Raw genomic sequence first — 19,901 nt, 5'->3', positions numbered from 1 at the left:
CTGGTTTTGCAACGGAATACAGCCTTAAGGTATGTTGGCAATGTTGGCATCTGCCTGGTTTGGTTAAAGTTTTTGCTTTCAGTTTCAAAGCAGTTTTTCTTAAATTAATTAAGATCGGCTTGTTCCAAATTGTTGAAATCTGGTAATTGTTTTCATCATTCGCAGATCTTTAAAAACCCTATACGACTTCTCTGTAAAATCAAAAGGAAAGCCAATATTTGGAGAGCAAAAATTTGCATGGGATTTTCTATGTTTCCAAAGACGATGCGCCACCCAGTTATTTGTGAATATGTGTCATATATGTAAATAATCATGTTATGATAACTTAATTTAATTTATCTTTATACAAAAGTGCTTCATTTGTCCATTAGAGAGCATCAATCAACAATAAACCCAAACGTTATTACATTTAAAATTTATGGAGCCAAATAGTAGTAATTAAGTAATTAGTAATTATAATTAAAACTAATTAGTAGTAATTAAGTAATTAGCAATTCTAATTAAAACTAATTAGTAGTAATTAAGTAATTAGTGATTATAATTAGTAATAAATATCAGTGATTAATTATCACCTACTAAATTTTAACGGTTGATGTGACAAGAAATATTTCTCTTAAGTTTGGAATGACATTGTTTCTTTCAAAAGCAATACGATTTGGAATTTTTTATGAGTGAGACAAAAACTGTATTAAATACCAAAATCTAATCGTTCACAAATGCCAAACTGATCTGTTTACGAAAAAAATCAGTCATCGTCGAAGTTACAACCACATTTCTGCTAGAATTTTTGTAGGGATGAGGGTAGTTTTCACCCTTCTCATACCCTCCCTGTCAAATATTAAAACACCTAGCAAAACATAGACATCCCGAATCTCATTCAAATCGTAATATCGGTTCTCAAAATATCTTAAAAATTGTGTTTATTTTTATTTTTTTAATTTGAAGCCCTCTAACGGACAAACTTAACACTTTTGTAGAGAAGTAAATTTTGTTCAGATTACTTTTATTTCAAAAATACGTAGTTGTTATATGTCCACGGAATATTGGAACATCCTGTATTTCTAGGGTGTGTATATGCAAAAAAATTAAACCCCCCTATACCTGTCAGGTTATGTAATTTTTTCTAAAAAACGCCATACATCTAATTAACATTTTAGTTACTTTAAAATAAAATTATTTATTAAAATTGACAATTTATAAAAATACTTAGGTAAATATGTAACATTGAGAGATAGGTACAGAAAAGAAACATAATTATTAAGAAAGTATAACTCTCAATTTTAAACACAATAGAAAAAAAATCAACAAATCACCAAAAATGATAATTATTAGCAGGAGAACCATGACAAATTAAATGATTAATATATGTATTGCTATTTTTTAATGAATATATAATTAATAAAAAACATATTAATCTCAAAAATTGTAAATACAGTTTAAATAATATTGAAAAGAAAAATAACAAAATTACTATATCAATATGAAATAAAAAAACTTGATAAATGAAGTATGGGCTTCGTGTAAATTGATTGTATTTAATATTTTTTATAATTATGCAAAACATATGTATGTGTACTATAATAAATTAAAAAATATTGACAAATAACGCATTATATAGTAGTTTTTAACAGCGAATTTAGTGGTATTTAATTAATTTAAATTATTGTTGAATTAATTTTATGTGAATATGGAACAAAGGATATATTTCATTAAAATATATTAGCAAAGGTATCTACGAGATGTCAATTGTGAATTAATAGAATGAATTTTATTTGATGAATTATTTACTTTTTACTCGTGTAGTAATTGTGTAGTAAATTGTTCGATTAACTATCACTTATTTTACGTAAAATATCTAATTATTATCAGACAGACGTAACAATCAGTAATTTTATTGTGTACAGACCTATTTAGACTTTTACAATATGTAATTAAACTTTTAAATAAAAAATAAAACAACATTGGTGGTGAAAAAAACATACAGTGTTTTTTTTAAGATTGCCTGAGCAGTTGTGATTTGGTTTGTTTGATTTTATTGAATTATTTCTTAATATACAGGGTGATCTGAATTGTATTAAGGAACTTCGACCGCATATGCTGCAGATAAAAATAAGTATAACAGTTCGTATAAATGTACTATGTCCAAAAATGCTTCGTTTCGGAGATTAAAGAAATGACGCAAATGTATATTTTTTCCACTCAGTAGTTTTATACAGGTACAGACGAAAAGTTATTACTCCTCAAACCAGTTCAAAAATTTTTATGTGGCGGCCCGGCCCCTACATGTAGGAGTCATATTGACATCGAACACGTGAAAATTGTCCAAATATTGACGTTAGTTCAGAAATTCTTTGGAAAAAATCGAAATAAAAATGAATCTTCTACACCCTGTATCTCCGAATCGACGAATTTAGGATATAAATTTATACGAACTTTTTTATCTATTTTTGTCTGTAGATATGCTACCGAAGATTCTCGAATACAGTTCCGATCACCCTGTATATTATACCACCCCAATATCAAAAAATATTTTTGTACATTTAGTAGAAGACCAGTTTATCTATTAAATATATCTACCAGCAATATTTTTGAGAGTTAAACATAAAAGAAAATTATAAAAATCGAAAAAGAAAAAACAAGCTCACTCGAAAAAGTTTTAAAATAATTTTTGAAATATTTTTTCATTTGATCTAAATATGTTCCACGATGTAGATATTTTTGAAATAACCGATAGTGAAAAGAAGTTCTTCTAAAGATATATACCGTATGATCGAATAAAAACGGCGTAAGCGACGGATATGAAATGAAGATCGCTTTCATTTTATATGTAAACTAGCGTGTACCAGCGACTTCGTTCGCGTCGAATTAATCATTCGTAATGGTGATGATAAGGCAAAGCAAGAATTTTCATTAACAGACAAACTGGATAAAATTTTCTCACATTTATGTCAGCATGAGAAAAAACAATATGGCGATATTATTATATAACTTGGTAATATTTGAGGGGTAGTTTCATCTCGTTGGAATTTTACTTTCGAAAAATCCGTTTGCCAAAAATAAGCTTTATACGTCAAGCAGTTTAAGCAGAATCGTGGTTAAGAAATTACACAACTTTTTGGAACACCCTGTGTGATTTTTTAAAAAATTTCAAAATATGTAAAAAAACAAATAAATTACGCTTGTCCAAGCGTTTTCCCGAAAGACTAACCGTTCTTTAAATAACAAATATTGTAATATTTGAGGAGCGTTTTCACCCTCTTGGAATTTGAGATTCAAACAAACCAAACCCCTCCTTATCGAACCTCTACACCCCACAGTCAATCCGTTTGCCAAAAATCAGCTTTAAACGTCAAGTAGTTTAAACAGAATCGTGATTACTCAATGGTCATATTTTATGAAACACCCTGTATAAATTTATAAAAAATCTTAAAATATGTAAAACAACAAAATATAATACACGTGTTTAAGAGTTTTTCCGAAAAACTCACCGGTTTTTAAATAACAAATTTTTTAATATTTGAGGGATAGTTTCACCCCCTTAGAATTGGAGTTTCGAAAAATCCCTTCTTATCGAACCTCTACACCCTAAAGTCAATCTGTTTTCCAAAAATCAGCTTTTTACGTCAAGCGCTTTAAGCAGGATCGTGATTAATCAATGACCAGATTTTTCGAAACACCCTGTATACATTAAAAAAATCTTAAAATATGTAAAAAACAAAATAAAATATACGTGTTTAAGCGTTTTTCCGGAAACTTTGACCGGTTTCACCCTCTTGGAACTGGAATTTCGCAAAATCCCTTCTTATCGAACCTCTACACCCTAGAATCAACCTGTATGCCAAAATTGAGCTTCTTACGTTGAGTGGTTTGAGCAGGATCGTGATTAATCAGTATGTCAGTCACTTAAGGATTTTATATATTAGTATAGATTTATATGGGAAATGTCATCGATTGTCATTTCATAGCCATCGGTGACGCCGTTTTTATTCGATCATACGGTACTTACAGCTGTATAACCACTTTAAATAAACTAAAGGTATGAGAAAAAAAAACCGCACATCATTATTCATTGGATACTTTTTACAACAAATTGAAACGGAATACCAATTAAGACCACCAGCAATAATTTTAATTTGTAAACATAAATTAAAATGTTTTTAGTTTGTAAACATAAGAATATAATATTATTATTTATTGTTTAAATTTAAAAGTAGGTCTGTTTTAAGCTATTACAAATTATTATTAATAAGGATAGGTCAAGTAATTTTCTTACAATCATTTCTGCAAACTGACCTATACATTGTAAATATAAAAAAAAACAATAGGAATATTATATAAAGGAGTTGGGTTTGAATAGATCATTTCCAAGCTAACTCTGATGCCGTTTTTTTACAGTATGTCCCCGGATTGCCTTTACAAGAGGAAAATATTTTTATTAAATATGGACATTTTGAGAAAAATGCATTCTTCATAAATTTTTTGCTAACAAGCAAAAATTTTTATGCACAAAATATATACAAAAAAGTATTTCCTCTTGTAAAGACAATCCGGGACATACTGTATATTAAAAGACATCTAAATACTCTTGGCTTTTTGATACACAATTTATCTCATATTTATAGTATTACAGAAACCTTATAATGTTTATCATTTTTGCATTTTAAATTATTTCCAAACAAAATGTGTTAATAAATTATTTATTTTTAACACTTCACACAACCACTGCAGACAAAGAACATTATATCTATAAATAAAATGTAATTTACCGATTAAAACGGCAGTCACATACCAATATTTCATTGAACTATCCATAGTTTGTGATATAAGAAAAAAGAATGTCCTAACAAGATTATTTCAACAGTAAATGACTAGGTTATTTGTATTAACAAGTTTTAATATTTTTCATACCTTTGAAATATTTTGAAATAACGGTTAAATTTAACATTTTATATAGTTTCGTAAAAGCATTCTCATGTTTTGGTTTTCAATCGATATGTGTTAGCCATAGCACTCTAGATTGAAATTTAAAATCCAATTTTGTTTTAAGCGAAAATGTCAAAAGTGGACATGTGATATGTCATTCTGTTCAGAGTGTCATTCTCTATCAAATAAAGTAAAACAATACCAAGGGTGCCATTTAAAAATCAAAAGTTGTAGTCATTTCCGATGAAACAGGAAGTGGCCCAAGAGAATTGAATACGTCAATCAATCCTAATTTATGTCCTATACTAACATACCAAATCTCGTTTTTTTACCTGAAAAAATAAAAAAGTTATAATTGTGAGCGACTTTTGAGACGCACCCGGTATAAGAAGTTTTAAAAAAATAAATACGGTGATACAGATTAAGTCCGCATCATACGGAACCTTTTTTTATTTACTGACTTAGGTGAAATTTGACTTCTATATGTTGATAGTTTCTGCTTTGATTTAGATTAAAAGACTTAATATAGTTTGCTTCTGGGGTACTTCTAGATAGCTGAAATTTATATAAAATGTTTTGTAATATAAAAATTCCAAGTTAAATGTATTCCTCACAAGTTAACGGGATATATATAACAGATTAATATATTTAATTATATTTTACTGCAATTATTACCTTTGGCAACTAAATCCATCAACGACATTATTTGAGACAGCACCTAACCCGGAAATGTTAATCCATTAATTAACGGAGAAATAAAATTGTCTTTTTAATAATTTGACTCCCAAAAATAACAAAGACAATCAGTAACATTTCCAAAACATACAAGTGAATTGACCTCGATGGTTATTTCTTTATAAAATTATTCATAATTTCTGTGAAATCGAAATGCCAATTTTCGCATATCTAATACGGAAATTATTTTATTCATAAATAAAACACATATTTCACTAATCTTATATATACAGGGTGAGTCTTAAATAAGTGCAAATATTTTTAGACGTAGTATATTTTGACCCCAGAAAATTTGGAATTTTTGTAAACATTGTTGGATTTTTTTTTTTAGTTTTTAGTTAAAAATATAATTTCTTGATAATATTGCAACATAGGTAGTGGTACTCAAAATTGGCAGTACTCAAAAGGCATAATGGCCAGGGTAATTTTTTTTTTCAGAAAATCTAAAAACACGTCAATTTTGTTTGTAAGGGAGATAACTTTTTGTCCCCCTTTGTGAGGGGGACGAAATTCGTCCCCCTCACAAACAAAATTGACCTGTTTTTGGATTTTTTGAAAAAAAAAATATCCTAGCCGTTATGTCTTGCGGAACGTTTTCGATGGGCCACCCTGTATAGGTTTCCCCTGTATATAGGTTTCTAAAAATTGGTTATTTCATTGTTTCAGGTGCCTTAACTTATGCATTTCTGGGCATTGGAGCACTGATATCTGGCCTGTTTATTTTAATTGTAAATCCATACAATCTGCTATATGAGTGGGTAGGTAATAGTTATTTTTATGACTGTGTTAGAATTTAAACCGTCTTCACAAAAAATAGATTATTAGAGTAATTGGAAATAAGTCCATTATACACGAGACATTTTTTTTGGCTTAAAATTGTTTAATTGATTAATTTAACTGACTAATTATATTAACTGATTAAAATAGAGACTTAAACTTAACGTATCAGTTAGTAAATTTATAGATGTTATTTAGCATTAATTCTAAAAGGTTCTTTAGAAGATAACATTAAATCCTTTTTTTCTTTGGTGCAAACTTTATGAGTGTGAAACTGTTAAATTTAAATATATTTCCTTAGCAATCTCATATTAATATTTAATTATACAGGACAAACAAAGCAATAAGCCACGCCAAAAAATAATTTAATATTTAAATGACATGGAAATTTAATATATAAATAATTTGCTTGTTTTTATTTAAAATTTAAAAAGAAAATTGAAATAAAGTAAATTGCTCAGTTGCTTTGAATATTAATATTGTTTTAAATATTTCTGCGGAATAATATTTATTGAATAATGTTTCAGAGTGTTTATTAAAATACCATATTGTCGTTTTAGAAACTTGTATTCGGACCTGGAGGCGAAATTTACTCATTATGGGAAAAACCCCCTGTAGAGCTTTTTCTAAAAGTATACTTGTGGAATGTGACGAACAGAGACGAATATATGAGTGGCAAAGATGCAAAACTAAAATTCCAGGAAGTGGGACCATATGTCTACAGGTAAAGTAATACATGCAGTTCATTAAAGTAACTTATGACGTACTTATTCTAAGTAACGATAATACTTAAATTTATAAAAATATTAATTTTTCATATCGTAATGTTGTCACGATATTAAGTTTTCGATATATTTAAATATCCAAATTGAATAAAATATGAACAAATTGCATTGATCATCGAATCATTTCATCTTTTTATTTCCTTCAAATAAGTTCTTATTTAGCATGCCTAAGAACTTTCACAGACGCTCACTTTAGTACAGGCTGATTGTACAGACAAATTCAGTCTTCAAAGTTTGCCCAGGCTAAATTCAAGCAGGATCTAATTTTGCTAATGTCAAGCCAACAGCCTGCACAGTCGGCTGAAAGTTCCCACACACGTGCTAATCAGGTTTGTACGGGCGACCTGTGCGAAAAACTGGTCGTCTGTGGGGACCTTAACTGCTTAATACTTTGTGCCTAACATATCGATTACGTAGGAATATATTTTGATTGAATACAAAATAAAAATAATCAAAATAAAAAAAACACAATTAAACCATTTATTTGGCATATTCCAGATTTTTTTGTAGTACTTTTATTTGAAATTATTATTCAAATATTTTGTTCAAGGTATAATATACATTACTGAAAAACGAAAAGATTTGATACAAATAAAAATAAATTTTATATAAATAATAATTTAATATTATTTAGAGTTTTAAATAAAATTTATACTTATCTTTCTTATCTACTTTATTTAAATGAAATATGTATGAGGAAATAAAGTGTTTCTAATACAAATAAGCTATTTTTCAACACAAAAATTCAATAGTCCAGGAGGCTGGATAATATTTTCGAATGGGTTCACTAGATAAAAAACTAAAAAAGCTCTTTTATTTTCCCAGCCATAAATATTTGACAATTATTGAAGTGAATCATTTTATGAATGGAAACAGTACAGGGTGGCTCGAATTCGAAGCTCATCATTGGGATTTCGGAAACCGTAAGAGATACAGGATCGGTTAAATGGAGCACATGATAAATAATACTATAATTTCATAGAAAATACCTTAGAAAATACTGTCTAAATAAGTCTGGCTGTCATTTAAAATCATGAAAGCCCCGCCAGATTCACAAGTCAGGTAGTCAAATGAGGAGCGGAAGCAGCACGTGCGTGTGAATATAGCGCGCATGACGAGCGTTAAGGTGCGTTTAGACTTGAGCACGCACGAGCTGAGCGTGCGCGCACGGCATTCGTTCGTGCTCTCGGCTCCGTTTAAATTAAAAACTTATTTTTCGACGAATGAAGTGATCCACTTGTGCGCGCACAGCAGAGTTGTGTTGGTGAAAATAATGGACGACCAAGAAATAGTTATTATATTATTATGCACAGCTTAACAATGAAATTGAGCTAATAAAAAGAAGAAAAATCGAAAACATCGTCGCTGGTGGCAAACCCAAATTTTTAGAAGTCGATATAATTATTTATTAAACTACAGTGTCTGAGGAGGGCTATGTTCAATATTAATTTTAATTACAAGGTCTTGCTATGCGTAATTTTTTTGGATTTTGAATAATACGAAAAATGTTTAACATCCTGTATAATATCGGCAACTTTTCATATTCTTGAATTAATAATAACGAAGATTCATTGGTCCACTTCATAATTTTAATAAAGAAAACGAAAAAAAATCACAGACGCACGCACGCATGCAGACAAAACAAATTGCCGGTGCAAACTGAGAGTTCGCGCACACAGAAAATCCCTTTGAGCACGGACCAAAAACCGACACCAGACGGCTCACGTTCGCGGCTGCTCGCGCATAGGCAGATTCAGAGTGAGCGTGCGCGCACAGCCGTTTATACTTGAGCGTTCGTGAAGAATCAGGGCGTTCGTGCTCAAGCCTAAACGCACCAATAGACGAGTCTGGCAAGGCTTTCGGGATTTTCCACAGTAGCTAGACAGTAATTGCAACTGTAATTTATAATATAAACTATCATCTGCACTAGCAATGGTTTCAATAATGTTTATCCAATTTTTACCTGCCAGACATATTCCCCATTCTCACAGATTAGCCAAACTATTTTTATTGTTGCGGACCCGTGTGGACTCGGCCTAACCTGACTAATATGCCCCGGCCCGCATCCCCCATTCGAGAGAGAGTGGAATAATCTGGAGAAACAGAGAACAGCAACCAGACGTAAACAGAAAATTCGAGTAAAGGTACATTCAGGCTGAGAGCGTCGCGTCCGGCCCATTGAACTCGAACCCCGACGCTCAGCGGACGCTAGCGCATCGCCAAACGCGACGCTGTCTGCCTGAATGGTCTAATTTAAGTTAAGTGAATGATTCCATTTCGACACGTGGACGCGACGCGACGCTCGACGCTTTCAGCCTGAATGTACCTTAAGATCTCGACTGTCTGTTTCTCTGTTATTCATAAACCTTTGAATAAGAAGACTAAGGAAGATTAGGAAGGAGCATAATGCTATCCATGTATTCATGCATGGTGGGCGGAAAAAGCTCTCTAGGGTGGGGATCCTTGACAGTTCTGTTTGACGATTCATTTGACACATTTGAATTTGATTTGAAATTTTGTGGATTTGTAAGTCTTTACGGAGCTTATTTTATGTTATTTATTATTTATTCTACTACTGATAGTTGTATAAAGGTAGTAAATCTGGATGGAAAATGAGGCAGAACTTAAATTAACAGTGACGCTATCGCGATTTATCGAAAAAGACTCTAAAATAGTTGGTTATGTAGCGTGCGGTAGATCTCGGCAAAACTTGAGTGAAATAATGGAACAACTTATCGCTAGTAAGTGACTATATAATATACATACGTGTAGTAAACCGATCATTTATGAAATTCACTTAAATTAACTAAATTATATATTTTTCTTGCATTTTAGCTTTTATTTATTACTTGTCAAAGATTAGATGTCAAAGAATTTAGATACGTTAATTTAACTTACCTGCTTCAGTAGCGTATCGGATGTTTGTGTTAATAAATACTTATTATAACTTATCTGTTTTTATTAGAATTATATATTTTTACGACAATTTTAATAACTACCAACATTTATTCACAACGTAAAATAAAACAACAAATTATTGAGTCTACCCCACGTCTACCCTACATCATAGTTTTACATTTTTTAAATAAAATTAGAATGACACTGATAAACCGGAATTTAAGTCGGTCATATTTGAGGCCCATCGCGGTGTACCTAACATTTTTGATATGCTTTGACGGCACATTTGAGAGGCTGTACAAGGCAGGTGGTTTGCCAGTGCCTTCCTTGACGTGGCGGCTCGTTGGTCGCTCTATTTAGATAAATAAATATTTTTATTTAAATAAATAGAGCGACCGTACTGGCTGGGGATCAAACCCAGTACCTTCCGCTCCGCAGATCGACACACTAACGCTGGAGCTCCGCCGGCCACGAAATTTGCATAGAATAACATAATAACACCGAATAATTCTATCGGTGTGTGCTGACTGGGAAAATAAATACATACCGGAAATCACTGCCTCCTGGATTATAAGTCATGTGTATTTTTGGAAGAATTCAATAACTAAATCTTAACATCATCTTCTAATTTATACACCTTAAATTATTAAATTAATAATTTGTATTATAATAATTATAAATTGCACTACTGCTATAAAATTTAGTATCGGGCGCGATGAGTAATTGATCACATGATCACATTGATAATTGGCCACTAGTAATAAAACGCCAAAACTTCACAAGTACGTTTATATTTATATGTAGGCCGATTATTACGCTTAAATTATATTGTTAAATAATTTTTACGTGCTGTGAATTATTAAATGGATTACTTTTATTGGTTTCAGAATATAAATAAATCTTTATTCAGTTAATTTAAAACATTTACCTGGATGATTTATATCTGAGTATGTGTATAAGTTAAATAGTATAATATTAAAATTAAATTTAATTTACTAAATTGTTATATAAAGGGTGGTCCAATAATAACAGACATAGGCTATATCTTGAAAACTGTTAATCACACAGTTGAAAAGAAAAAAAAAATATTTATAGGTAAATTGTCCGAATTTTTTCACTTTCAAGGCATCTAGGACTTTCTACTATGCATATGCATAGATACTATTTTCATGGGCCAGTTAGGAAGAAATATTTTTGGAGTTTTGCAGATAGTAGCTTTGGTTTTAGAAGAATACAATTGTGTGTATGCGGTGTATTACACCTATCTATAAATGGTGTATAAATGGCAATTTCTTTTGAAGAGCGTTGTAGGAGATACACTCTGTATATTTATAAATTATTACTATTTATCTTTAAACATGGTTAAACATTCATTTAAAATGTTAACCGGTACAACAACTACACTGTAATTGAATGATTTTCTATACCTATATGTAGAGAAAAATAGGTTTCATCAAATAAATTTTCCAAGTCAAATATTATCTTGAACAATATAGCTTACTAGGACAATGAGGTCATTGCAACAAAAATTACAAACACAATAATTTTAATAAACATCTCGTAAATGTAATCAATATAGAGCAACCTTCAAATAAGAAACATTCATTAGCTATATATTACAAACAATAATAATGTTTACCTCTGTGTCAGAACAAAAAAAAACAATAAAAATGAATTTTGAATTAAGGGCTAAAGGAATAATATGGACTGTTCAACCATGGTTCACCATTACGTCATCATTATTTGTCAAATATGAGTTTTAGGGTGTGTCTGAGATCAGTTCATATTGTTCAGAAAATTTTAAGTACGTTCCTATATTATTGATTGAACGAGTTCCGTTTTTTTTCGGCATTTATTCATTTTTTCTTGAATTAATTCCAGTCCTTTGTACTGTTGAAATTATATTATTTAAAAACGATATCAATTTGTATTTTACATAGGAATATTACACCTTTGCATTGTACTTACTTCATATACGGCGTCCACGGGCAAGAGTGTTCTACAAGCGTCGCTTTCGCGAGAAAAATAATTTATAAAAAATAATTTTCTAAATCTCTCAGAAATATTACAATTATTATATATTTAATATATACCGTGCCCATGCATTTAAAATTATAAAACTAATTTTTATAATCAGTTATTATTGTTATATATTTTTGTCTTAATGATACAATAGTAATTGTACACAATGTATTAGTCTCAAATCAACTTTAAAGCAAACAAATCAATTAAATAGAAATATAACATTTGAATTACAGCATTAAAATAAGTTATTTTCAATTGTATTATAATTAATCCTCTTAGTTAAATATCTCTATGTATTCTGCGCCACAAAGTTTTACTAAATCTTTGACAATAAGGAAGTAAGTGTTCTTAAGGTCAATTACATATTCGTAATAAAAGAAACCAGTTTTATAGCAGATAAAGGAAAATGTATCAACGAAACCTGTAAAATAATTGCATCCCTTCTTATAAATCTACTTTTTTAAGATTACCTACATGAAAATGAATAATTCATTCAAGTATTCTTTAATTAGTTTTCAGAGCGAAGTTATAACAAAGCTTGAATTGTCGCAAACAGGAAATACATTCAGTTAAGTGAGTTTGAATAATTTATATTTATTTCTAATTATGGTGAACTCAAAATATAATAAAGAAAAAAGCTATAACGGCATAGCCCGCTAAAAAAGTAGTTAATTGCAGAATTCTCTAGAATACAGCTCTTATGGAGGGTGTGATTGATCCATACTATTGTAAGAAGACAGAATGGAGGCAATTTAAACCTTTGACATTATCCATGATTGCTTCTTTTGGATGATAGCTCAGAAACCTGAACGATTCTAGTTGTGGATTAAAAATTAGTGCCTTCAAAACAACTGCAATCTTATTCAGAGAAAAGTGTCAAATCGTTCACAACAGGCTAGACTTCATCGAGAGTGGACTATTTGTTTGATGACGGGATGAGGCAGTCCCATAGCTTTGTTGAACCATCTCCTTTCTATGCTTATGGTGATGTATTACTTAGCTCCATCTTGAGAAGGTGTCAATTCAATTGTCAACATCCCTATAAAATTCCAGCTATTTCTAGACATCACCAATTAATGTCTCTCTCATTGTTACCGTGTCATCCCGGGTTTTATCTTAGTACTTCCTCAATATTCATACAATGATGTCTTTGAATTTATGTATAATCATTGTGATCACTGTGATCAACATGTTAGTTTTTGTTACCAATAAATTATTCACGTGTCTTGATCCATCCCAACATTTTCTTATTACCACCATAGAAAACCTCTTAAAATTGATAAAAGTTGTCATCTAATGAATGAACGATACATATATATGTGTGACGACACCAATGAAGGTTACATGTTTGCAGTTAACTGCTTTTCCAGCGGGTTAATATTAATATATTTTTGCATTTTTGTATATTATATGAATATATTTTAATCCGTAATTGTTTATAAAATATAATAAATACGTATTTTAAACGTGTTATTAAGTATAATTTTTCCTTATTATTTTTGTGAAAAATGCATTTATGTACTAATAACAACAACTAAAAAATAGAATATAATATAATTTTTAATTGCAAAAGACATAATTTTGGTTAGGAAAAAAATTGTATAACCTTTATAGGAAGTTATAGGTATCTAGTAAGAAAACTAAAATATTTTTATTTAAAAATTACTATATTACTAAATTACTGTCATACAGACAAAGAAAATTAAATATGTATACATATACAGGGTGTCCCAGGCTGAGCGTGCATTAGAAGTTTCTAGAGAACCACAATATCTAGATCGGAGATTTATTGCACATCATTGTTTTACAACGAGATCTATCGATTAAAAATATTTTCAATTTGGCGGCACTTCCGGAAGTAAAAATAAGTAAGTAAGTAAATTTGGCGGCACTTCCGGCAAAATACCGGAAGTTGACAGCAACTTTAATATTTTAAATGGGTGCCCTCATTTTTTATTACATACTTAAATTCTCTGTAAAATTCTATGAATATTGATGTTAAACACCATATACCTAACATTTACCGGTTTTGAGAAAAAAATATATAAAATTTTGGATGAAAAAAACTACCTGTCAAAAAAAATTGTATAGCCTAAAAGTCAAATTTAGTGATTACTACAGCCACTGTGACATAAAAAGAAGACATATAGCTATCTATTTCAAAAATTAAATTGTTCAAATGTCATATAATAATGGCGGTAGCTGTTGAAATGGAAACTCATTTTTTTAATTCACTAATGAACAGGATTTTCAATTCGTTACTTTTTAACTATACATGTTCCTATGCCTAAAATAAATCGTTTTTAAGTTATTTAAGCTTTAATTTGAAAACGTATATTTTTCTTGATTTTATCTAGCTTCCTTTGACATTAAGTGTCAAACGGTCAGACAATTTATTTCCATCTGTCAGAAAACGAATTATTTGAATTTCCTATATTATAAATACTGCCTGCCCTTAAGAGTTTAAAAAGTGTATTTATAAAAATATATCTCCATATTTTCGCTCTTTAGTGATATCTAATAGTTGATATTATATAATATTCCGTATGATCGAAAAAAATAGCGCAAAGTTGGCTCGGAAATGATGCTGCTTTTTGAACAAAGCGTCACAATATGACATGGCCAGATCTATTGTTTTACATCACTTGACGTTTAAAGGTATAAGCTACTGGTTTAAATCAAGAAAAATATACGCTTTAAAACTAAATCTTAAATAACTCAAAAACGATTTATTTTAGGTATAGGAACTTGTATAGTCAAAAAGTAACGAATTGAAAAACCTTTTCATTAGTTAAATAAAAAAGGTGTTTTTTTTAATCGCTCAATTTTTTGACAGCTGCGGCCATTATTATATGACATTCGAACAATTTAATTTTTGAAATAGATAGCCACATGTCTTCTCTTTATGCCACAGTGGCTATGGTAATCATTAAATTTATCGTTCAGGCTGTACCGATTTTTTTGACGGACAGTTTTTTTCCTCCTAAAATTTTAAATATTTTTTTTTTCAAAAACGGTTAATGTTAGGTAGAGAATGTTTGATACTAAAATTCATAAAATTTTGCAGAGAATTTAGGTATGTAATAAAAAATGGGGGTACCCATTTAAAATAAGAAAGTTTCTGTCAACTTCCGGTGTTTCCGGAAGTGCCGCCATATTGGAAATATTTTTAATCGATAGGTCTCGTAAAATAATAATGTGCAACAAATCTCCGACCTAGATATTGTAGTTCTCTAGAAACTTCTAATACACACTCAGCCTGGGACACCCTGTACAGTTCATATCAAATAAACTTTTAGTCACGTGATTAAGCTTGACCGGTAAAGCCTTGCGCACTTTTGTATATTTTCTTTTAATCAAAATATTTTAGGAAACAAAAATAAATTAATTATAAATATATAAACAGTTATTATTTACATCAACAAAACTCACCTTCTTAACAGCACTTAAGGGACATAAAGAGCCATTACTGCCACTTTCCCGTTCAAAATGTTCTAATAAAGTTGCGATAAGTTTTTTACGGCTATTAAGGTATCTTGTATACTTCGTACTAAAAGAGGTTTTTTTAAGCTTAAAGTATCACAACACTATTTATTTAAACCAAAAACTCGTAATACAAAACTAAAGTGTCAAAACGAATGACAATGTCAGGAAATAAATAAATAAATGAGGCAACTTTGACATTTTTTACAGCAGAGCTACCACCTGAATCTCCAGCGGGAAATTTAAATTCCAGTTAGTCAGCCCGGCGCCTATGTCGATGGTTGGCAACAATGAATTTGAAAATAGCGCCCTCGATTATGTAACTAAAAGTTTAATTGATATCGCTTATACCTTCCCCTATCGTTCAAAGCCCACTTCATAATAAAACTTTTTCATCACACCGTATAATTGCATGTAAGAAAAGCCAACTAGTTATTAGCAAGGAAAAAAACGTAATACCTAATTAGTTCCGCAACCGCATACCGAATTGTACCAGAAACAAGAAAAAATTCTGATCGGCCGGCGTCAAAAAATATCAGGTTGTTCACCTACCGGCCGCGAAAAAAAATAAGATCAAGTTCAACTTTATTTACTTGAATTGTTGTCAGAGCGGTTTCTTATTGTAACATCGTAAGTAGTGTGGCTCCGGGGTATTTAGACGAAGGAAGTGTTTCTCTTTCTTCTAGAACGTTCTAATACGCAAGGTATTGCGGTAATCATGGGGGTTATTCTACCAAAATGTGTGAACATTAATATATTATAATAACAAAAAAAATGTGGTTGTAAGAAAAAATCGGCTTAAAAATGTACCTTTTGATTTGCGTTCTAATCCATGCCCCAGAAGGCATAAAATAATATGTTACAATTGAGTTGGTCTATACAGGGTGTCCCAGTATTCCGTAGAGATAGGATTACTACGTATTTTTGGAATCAAAATAAGTTAATTGGACACAATTCACTTCGATACATAAGTCCTTTCAATTGTCCGTTAGAGGGCATCAAAACTTAACCTAACAAAACACACACAGATTTTTTAAGATATTTTAAGAACCGTTATTCCGATTTAAATGAGATTTGGAGTGGATTTTATGTTTTGCTAAGTGCTTTAACATTTAACTTCCACAAAAATCAAGAAAAAGAACGGAAAGGTTGAAAACTACACCCACCCATACATAAATTTTAGTATAAATATTTTCCAACTCTACCCACGATCAATTTTTTTTCGTAAAATGGTCCTTTTTTACTTTAAACGCTCATACTTGAAAAAAAAAATTCCGAATCTGACTTGAAAAAATGTTTCTTGACACATCAAGCTATATAGGCCCATAAAATCTATTATATGCGCTAATTATGTAGTTGGCGAAAATATGGAATTTTATGTAGTATCACAAAAAATTATATTTGACCATAAGTTACATAAATTTTAAATTAATTAACGTTCGGGTTTATTTTGGATTGATACCCTCTAACGGACAAACGAAGCACTTTTGTATAGAGATAAATCGTGGTCAATTAACTTAACACTTGACGATTAAAAAATACATAGTTGTTCTATGTCCACGAAATATTGAAATTGCATATTTTGTACCTACGTCTACTTTGGGAAAAAAATTCTCCAATTTTTTTCTTAAAAACTGCAATGTAGCGTTTTTTACAAGAAACTCTGTTTTACTTTTTTGTTATATTCTCACTGTAACTTCATTTCAATCACCCAATCATACCCATCTCAAATATAAAAAATATCAGTGTTTATTCAATTACATATTTTTTTTAAACGAAAACTAGTTTTATTAAAGAATTATTATATTAATACACTGTTTAATAGGATTCTAATAGAGCTATTTAAAATTTACTAGTCTCTAAAAGTAATTATACAGGGTGAGTCTTAAACAAGTGCAAATATTTATAGGGGTAGTATATTTCAACCCCAGAAAAACGTCGAGAGGTCTTTTTTCGTGAAAAAAATTGAGAATCTCTTTTTTCTCGAAATGTTTTGAATTTTCAGTTAAAAGACATAATATGTTAATAATATGGCAATATTAAAAAACATAATATGTTAATAAACTCGCCAATTTTGGACTTATAGTCTAAGAGCTGGCTACATAAAAAAACCTTACCATCGTTACATGGCTAATTTTTTGTGTGAAGTATCCTTTTGTGTAGCCATTATAAAATAGTCATGTCTGCCAGCGCGATCCCGGGGCTTAAAACGGGGGCGGCGAATCGAAAGGGTGAAATTTTGACACTAAAAATATTATAAGATACATGAGTTATAATTGCGAAAATAGCTTTTATTTATTATTAAGAAACGTGGAAAATTGTTGGCAGACATTTTTCTAGTCGCTAAAATGCCGACAGACAACGCGAAAGAGGCATGAAACTTTAAAAATTATTAAAAAATGAAATTTGAAGAATGAAAAAAATTATGGCATATTTGCATGCCGATTAGTGAAACGTCATATTTATTTATTTTAAAAGCCGTATGCAAAAGGGCAGACAAAAAGATCGTGGCTCAATCAGCTGTAGACAGTTATCAAAAACGCGATATTACTCTAGCGCTTTATTCAGGGAACCGCTGGCCGCCTCATCCATTTAAGTATAGATAAATCATATAATATACAATTATATTATAAATATATTTTTTATTATTTCAATAACGATTTTTTTGCCTGGCCTTTTGCATACGGCTTTTTAAATTAATTAACAATAAACATGACATTCCACCAACCGACATGCATGTATGCGATGATTTTCTTTTGTCAAAATTCTATGCCTCTTTCGCGTTGTCTGTCGACATTTCAGCCACGAGAAAAATGTCTGTCAACAATTTTACACGTTTCCTAATAATAAATAAAACCTATTTGGCAATTATAACTCATGTATCTTTATTATTATAACTCATGTATCTTAATATTTTTAGTGTCAAAATTTCACCCTTTCGATTGGCCGCCCCCGCTTTAAGCCCCGGGATCGCGCTGGCAGACATAACTATTTCACAATAGCTACACAAAAGGATACTTCATACAAAAAATTAGCCATGTAACGATGATAAGGTTTTTTATGTAGCCAGCTCTCGGTCTATTATATTCTGTGTATACCAATATACAGGGTGTCCCAGAAATAAGTGCAAATATTATAACTGGTAGTATAGTTCAACCTCAGAAACACGCCTATGAGTTTTTTTTTGCAAAAAAAAAAATTGGAAAATTCGAAATTTTTTTATTTTTTTTTTTTAGTTTTTAGTTAAAAAACATAATTTCTTCATAATATGGCAACATAGGTATTAAATTAAATTTACAAGAAAGAAAATCCAGAAAAGATCCAGTGGTTCTCAAAATTTTAGCAAAAAATCATTTTTTTTTTAGAAATTTTCAAAGTAAAATAACTCCCTTATTTTGGACTTATTTGAAAAACGACAGAGAGAAAATATGTTTCTTTTATCGAGATCTACCACCCCTTAAAATATTTGCACTTATTTCTGAGACACCCTGTATGTACATTTAAATTTCTTATATTCACCAACATATTTTCATGCTTTGGAGAATAATCCACAGAACACTTTCTTCATGGTAAAAAAGCACGATAAATATTTACTTTCGATAGGTTACTGTTGGAATAATGAGTTTTATAGTTTGATATGTTATGTAACGTTAATGATTTATTTCGTAAAGGTGTAACTTAATACCGCGACATAATTTTATTAAACATATCAATAAAAAATGAGAATAAATAGAGGTTTCTATTCCCATTGACTGTTGATGTCTCCGTAGAATATGTGAGATTAATTAATTTTAAAATTAGTTTTTGAGTATATTAAATGTCTTATAAATGTTATAATTATGATGTCACAAAAATACATAAAATAAATGTTTAATATGTAATTTATTATCCTTTATTTGAATTAATATACCGGGTGCTTCTCAAAAGTGGCTCACCCCCTATAACTTTTTTATTTTTTCAGATAAAAAAACGAGATTTGGTACGTTAGTGTATGAGATAAATTAGGATTGATTGACGTATTCAATTGATTTTTGAGATTTTGAAATAAGTTTGGTTATAAGATTTTAAAATAAGGGTACACATAAATACCGTGTGATCGAATAAAAACGGCGTCAGCGATGGATATGAAATGAAGATCGCTGTCATTTTATATGTAAAATTATATGGGAAATGTCATCGATCGTCATTTCCAAGCCAACTGGACGCCGTTTTTTTCGATCATACGGTATATTCAAAGGAATGTTGCAAATTTTGCAATTTACCAAAATATGATAA

General features: G+C 30.3%; 1 protein-coding gene across 2 annotated transcripts in view; it reads left to right on the top strand.

The window, feature by feature from the left end:
- LOC115875981 (scavenger receptor class B member 1-like) overlaps positions 1-19,901 on the top strand; it is a 116,054-nt gene that overhangs the window by 77,172 nt on the left and 18,981 nt on the right. For both annotated transcript variants that reach the window (XM_030891620.1, XM_030891621.1), the window contains 2 exons: positions 6,325-6,416; positions 6,996-7,159. In XM_030891620.1, coding sequence (XP_030747480.1) covers positions 6,325-6,416; positions 6,996-7,159 — 256 coding nt within the window. The remainder of the gene's footprint in view (positions 1-6,324; positions 6,417-6,995; positions 7,160-19,901) is intronic.

This window comes from Sitophilus oryzae, unplaced genomic scaffold (genome assembly GCF_002938485.1).
Source record: "Sitophilus oryzae breed Bouriz unplaced genomic scaffold, Soryzae_2.0 scaffold_1396_pilon_pilon, whole genome shotgun sequence".
NCBI classification, from domain to species: domain Eukaryota; kingdom Metazoa; phylum Arthropoda; class Insecta; order Coleoptera; family Curculionidae; genus Sitophilus; species Sitophilus oryzae.
This window is presented reverse-complemented; position numbering and strand designations above follow the sequence as displayed.